This window comes from Marmota marmota, unplaced genomic scaffold, assembly GCF_001458135.2.
Source record: "Marmota marmota marmota unplaced genomic scaffold, marMar, whole genome shotgun sequence".
NCBI classification, from domain to species: Eukaryota; Metazoa; Chordata; class Mammalia; order Rodentia; family Sciuridae; genus Marmota; species Marmota marmota.
The window spans coordinates 32,907,717-32,913,782 of record NW_026000174.1 but is presented as its reverse complement, the minus strand read 5'-3'; the positions used below and the strand labels follow the sequence as shown (position 1 = coordinate 32,913,782).

The 6,066-nt window shown below is 36.5% G+C and overlaps 1 protein-coding gene across 3 annotated transcripts in view; it reads right to left on the bottom strand.

Moving 5' to 3' along the window:
- Positions 1 to 6,066, bottom strand: part of Prmt3 (protein arginine methyltransferase 3) — a 122,150-nt gene that overhangs the window by 20,902 nt on the left and 95,182 nt on the right. Inside the window, exon 13 of one of the 3 annotated variants that reach the window (XM_048788491.1) lies at positions 3,839 to 4,336. The exons of the other annotated variants lie outside the window; for them this stretch is intronic. Coding sequence (XP_048644448.1) covers positions 4,274 to 4,336 — 63 coding nt within the window. The 3' untranslated portion in view covers positions 3,839 to 4,273. Of the gene's footprint in view, positions 1 to 3,838; positions 4,337 to 6,066 lie in introns of those variants that run through there. 3 annotated transcript variants of the gene reach the window in all.

The following is a 6,066-nucleotide window of genomic DNA, read 5'->3' as shown; positions in this document are numbered from 1 at the left end:
GAGGGAGGGGTCTTGTTATGTTGCCCAGGCTGGTGCCAAACTCCTGGATTCAAGTGATTTTCCTCAATCTCCCTAGTAGCTGGGACAATAAGAGTGAGCCACCGTGCCCTGCTAAAACACACAAGTTTTTGACATTTTATAAATTTATACCTCCCATGCCTTAATTGCCCTCCATTTCTTCTTTCCAATAAACATTTTATATAGTCCATATTCAGTGAGTTATCAATATTTTGATGTAGCTTGGTGCAGTGGTACACACCTGTAATCCCATGGCTTGGGAGGCTGAGACAGGAGGATCGACAGTTCAAAGCCAGCCAGCTTCAGCAAAAAGAGAGGTGCTAAGTAACTCAGTGAGACCCTGTCTCTAAATAAAATACAAAATAGAGCTGGGGGTGTGGTTCATTTGTTGAGTGCCCCTGAGTTCAAATTCCCAGTACTCCAAAACAAACAAAAAATCTTTTAATGTATGATGTACATGTAGAAAAGTACATTATAAATGCATATCATGGTGAATTTTCAAACTGAATTCAGCTGTGAAACTCACATTCAGATTATGAGACAACACCTCAGCCCTCTGGTAAACTGTTCCTAGTCAATCTTGGGCATCTGCAATTCCACAGGGTAACCACTGTCCTAATTTCTAATGGCAGAGGTGATCAGTTTTCTCTATTAGTATACTACAGCATAAAAGGAATAATACATTGTGTTTTTGTGATTATTCGTTTTTTATGGCTGTAGATGTTTTTCTGTGACTAATCTCCCTTTAATACAGGGGATACATACCAAGATGTCAGTGGATGCCTGAAACTGGATAGTACTGAACCCTATAAATACTATATTTTCCATAAATACATGAAGTTTAATTTACAAACAAGGCATGGAAGAGATCAATAATAGAAAAGAAAAAATACTGTAATAAAATTTACGTGAATGTGGGCTCTCAAAATATCTCACCCTTGTGATCTCTGGTAACTGAAATCTTGGAAGGCAAAATGTTAGATAAGAGGGAATTACTGTATACAACTTATCGAGTTTACTGCTGACAGATATTTGAAAAGTAAGTTGCAAGTTTTATGAATAGTGCTATTTAAACTTCTAGTCTGTGTCCTTTGGTGAACTATGAAATCAAGGTTGTTGGGTATGTACTGTGAGTGGAACTATGGGGGTGTATATTTTTACTATTTTTGTTAATCCTTATGACTTGCCTTCCATCTGAGACTTCCATCAGGGACCACTTTCTGTTTGCCTAATGCCCTTTAGTTCCTCACTTCAGTAAAGGTTTCCTGAGTCAAATGCTTTCCTCTCTCTCTCAAATTTTATTTTTGGTATTCTAAAAATATCCTCATTTCAGCTTCAGCTTCATCTTGAAAGGATATTTGAATGGGGTAGAATTCATGTTGGCAGTTATTTTCTTTCAGCACAATGAAGATGCCAATTGTTAAAATGTCTTCGATCTTTTTGATTCCATAGTTCCTGTTGAAAACTCATGTACTAGTTCACTTATTGGTTTTAGAAGGTAATTCCAGTGCCTCACCCAAACCCCAGTGACTGTTTAAGATTTTTCCTTGCATTCTGTAGTTTTACTAGAATGTGTCTAGAATTTTATTCCTCAAGCCACATTCTTCAGGTGATATCTTAATTGCTCTCACTTTTGAGCTAATTGTGAACAATACTGCTATGAATGTTTATGTTGACACATTTTTACTTCTTAGGTATATACCTAGAGTTGAATGACATTCAAAAATTGTACAATTCAAGTCATTTTGTGCTTTTGAATTGTAGCATGTTATCTTTCAACTGTTTTGATCTTGGCCATCATCTCTTCAATTATTGTTTGTGATATTTTCACCTTCCGTTTGAACTCCCATTTAAACACATATCAAATCTTTGCTGGCATCCACTGTATCTTTTGTACCCTCTGTCTCATCCTTGCATCTGCCTGTGCATCTACCTGGATATTTTTTCCTGACCTGAAATCCAGTTAACTGACCTTTCTCTACAGTAACAGAGGGAGATCCGATCCTAAACTCACATTTAAACAGGTTTTAAAATTCTTTTTTCTCAAAGATGCTATTTTAAAAAACATTTCCAGTTCTTTGAAGTTAGCAAACTTGGTTATTTCCAAATCCCTGATAGAAATAACTAATCTCTATAGTGCTACAGCTGTTTTTAATGCCTATTCTTTTCACCTGATGCTTGATAATGGTGTCTTATGCTCACGTGTGACTCATTATATTTAATTATGTTCTGAAATTTTATTTGAAAAACTGCTTGTAGAAATAATTTTGAGGCCTACAATAAATTTGAGGCCTATAATAATTGTCATCTAGAAATAATTTTGATTTATCTCAGCAAGGAACCTGGAAACACTAGAAAGCTAAGAACGTCTTAACCCAACATTGGGGTTTCAGAATATCCTGATCCTGGACCATCCAGATGACTTGAACTTGGGTTGCAGGTCATTCCAGGGCTCACTGATCTCTGCTTTGCCCTAATTTTGGGTTCACTTTTTCAGGATTCCTAATGCACAGCACCAGGAAATTAAAAGCGCCTTTCCAAAAAGAAATCTGTGTTTCTGTATTCCTACCCATGTAAGGTTAGCAACAGTACAACACAAATCTTTTTAGTTGTTGCTTCTGCACTGGCAAATGCCTATCAGGCAAAAGCATCCTGAAATGTCAGGATTTCTTTAGATTTTCTTTTCTGCATCTTAGCTGGATAGTGCTTTACTAACTTACTTTTCTGATAACCTTCGAATAGATGATATATTTTCACATTTTGTAGTTGTTCTCAGCAAAAGGGCCTTGCTCCATTTTATGGACCGTCTCATCCTAGAAGACAGATCATTGCCTTTTTTTTTTCCCCCTAGTTAAGGCTTTGTAACACTCTCCCCCATTTTCTAAACTACCCCTCATTTGCAGTCTCAGTTTCGCTGTTACTTCCCTTGGCAGCCTTTGGTAATCTCACACAGCAGATTATAATACATTCACTAAATGCCCTGTACTCCCTCTAACAGCACTCACCATACGAATAATGCTGCTGTTCAGTTACAGATCCTAATAGGCCCTTAAGGGCAGACTCACCACTTCTGTGTTCACCTCTGTAACCTCACTGCCTGAGCTCAATGCTTGGGCACTCTATCTAAATGGTGAAAGCAACTGTGCAGCATAACAATGGCATAAGACAGCCTCAACACTCAGGAACTAGAAAGTCCATAAATATTTGTTATTAAGTAAAGTATTTGTTAAATGATAAAGTGATATATGTATATCGTACATGTAGAAAAGTGCATTATAAATGCACTCATGGTGAACTTATACCACTCTTGAAAAAAAATGTGAAAAAAAATGACCCCTATTTATAAGTTTGATTCTTACTCAAAACTGATATTAGATCTCAATTACTTCAAAGTAACATCTCACGACATCTGTAACAACAATCGGTAACTCCCCATAGTGACTATATTACAAACAGTATTAAGGCTTTCCAGAAGAAGCCATGCCTAAAATAAAACCTTAAGAATTGGGTGGCACGGCGCACGAGGAGTGCCAGGTACCGAACTGGAGCAGGTTGGGTTCCATGCTTTTGTGATTAGGTCAAGGTATACCCTGGTGTTGTATCATAACTAAAAAGAACAAAGAAAAAAGAAACAAAATCCTTAAGTATGAATAGGATTATCAAAGAAAAGTCAGAGTGTGCTATACCAAGGGTATCTTTTTTTTCTATGCCTTTAATGATAATAATGATAAAAATACTATCTATCTAAATGTGTTCCTCTTCTTCTTTAAAGGAATGTCTTTGAGGTCAGAGAATACATTTTGATGCTTTTATTGTATTCACAGTGTCAGCACAGAAGCTAATACATAGTATTAGTATTCAGTAAATGTTGCTTGAATAAAAAGTGATCTTGAAAAGCTTCTTTTTTTTTTCCTTGTGCTTGCCTTTTAAAAATCTTGCAGTTCACTGCTTCTCTAGATTTCTATCTCCTCTTGCTCCATCACATATCATCAGTTTCTCACTGCTTGATATCAATGCTTTGTTTCCTTATATTCCGTTTTTCATGTTGCTGTTCAATGCTCCCTAAAAACTATCCAAGTGAGGGCTCCATGTTCCATGTCTAGTTCCTCAAATAGTAGAAGACATTATCAGCAGTAAGTAAACATATTTTTAATCTTAAAAATACACTGGAACAAAATAGTCAATGTGGTGAACTTGGAAATCAAAGCAAGTTAGGAATGATGGGATGTATCTGTAGTCCCAACTACTTGGGAGGCTAAGGCAGGAGGATCACTTCAGCCCAGGAGTTTGAGCCCAGCCTGGGCAACATAATGAGATCCTGGCTCAAGAAAAGAAAAGGCAAAAATGAAAAAGAAATATAACTGTTGCAGAGGTTTAAAAGTGAAAACTATTAAATTTCATTTTTATGGTTAGATGACCAAGTTCTACCAAATGCTGATGGTTTTTACAAGCCTTTAAAGGTATAACTTTAGCCGGGTGTGGTAACACACGCTTGTAATCCCAGCAGCTCGAGAGGCTAAGGCAGGAAGATCTTGGGTTTAAAACCAGGCTCAGCAAAAGCAAGGCACTAAGCAACTCAGTAAGACCTTGTCTCTAAATAAAATACAAAACAGGGCTGGGGATGTGGCTCAGTGGTTGAGTGCCTCTTGGTTCAATCTCTGGTAACAAAACAACAACAAAAAAAAGTATAATTTTAGAAATCTAACACTGAAAGAAACTACTTAACAGAAACAGGGAGGAAGACAAAAGATGTGATATATTTACTTTCTAAAACTTTTCCCCTTTCTTTTTAAAGAAAGATGGCTAACACATGCCAGGCACAGTGGCGCACCTGTAATCCCAGCAGCTCAGAAGGCTGAGACAGGAGGATCTCCAGTTCAAAGCCAGCCTCAGCAACCATGAGGTGCTAAGTAAGGCAGTGAGACCTTGTCTCTAAATTAATACAAAATAGGGCTGTGTTATGTGGTTCAGTGGTTAAGTGCCCCTGAGTTCAATCCCCAGTACCCCTTTGTCCACCAAAAAAAACACACAAAAAAACAAAACAAAAAAACCAAAAACCAACCAAACAAACAAACAAAAAACAAACAAACAAACAAACAAACAAACAAAAAAACAAGAAAGAAAGATGCCTAATATGTTCCTGCTAGAGCCTTGTGTAAAGTGTTCAATATCTGGGGTGGGAACTAAGTATTTGGTAGTATTCATTTGTTTTTCACTAGGAACTGCCATTTTCCAAAGAAGGTAATTATACTAAGCTTTAAGTTCTGGCTTACAATTTAAAGTTGGTTTCTTTTTTTGTTTTCTTTTTTTTGTTGTTGTTTGTTTGTTTTCTTCATTACAATCTCTGGACTATGTTGGGTGAAACAATAACTTACATTTCTGGGGCCTCAGGATTCAGTATGACCCATCCCACATCCATGGGGTTGGATGTTGGATGAAAGAATAGGAGAAGAGAAAAGAGCAATCAATTGACTATGCTGGTGCAGTCTTTAGAGAGAGCCCAGGCATATCATTTGTTAAAGAAAAGGACATTCTGTAAGTTATGTGACTGTATTAGTGATCTAAAATTAAAAACAATTCTTAATAAAACTGTAGGCAGAAGGGATGTGGTTTTGCTCTAAGAAGCAGCTGCTTTGCACAAATGCAATATTCTGAAAGAATGGAGAATTTTTCTTAATACATTAGATATACAGGGGTATAGATAAGGTCTGACAGTTTTCACTGCATATACATACCCCTGTTCATAAAGAAATGGGTCTTTGATGTGGTTCTTAAAGGCAAGTCAGGTAGGCTTATTCAATCCTGCTGGAATAAATAAATCACATCTATAAAACCACAGTCCTAAATCCTTATAAGCAAATGGATATGTTAAAAATGAAACAATAAAGCAGAACAAACAACGCTTTCTTTAAGAATGCAGCCTGACAGGAAAGTGAAATATTAATTAGATCATATATTGAGCCTTTTCTATGTGCCATGCAGAGTAGTAAACATTTATCTAGTTTATCTCATTTAGCATTCAACAATAATTATATCTGATATAATTTT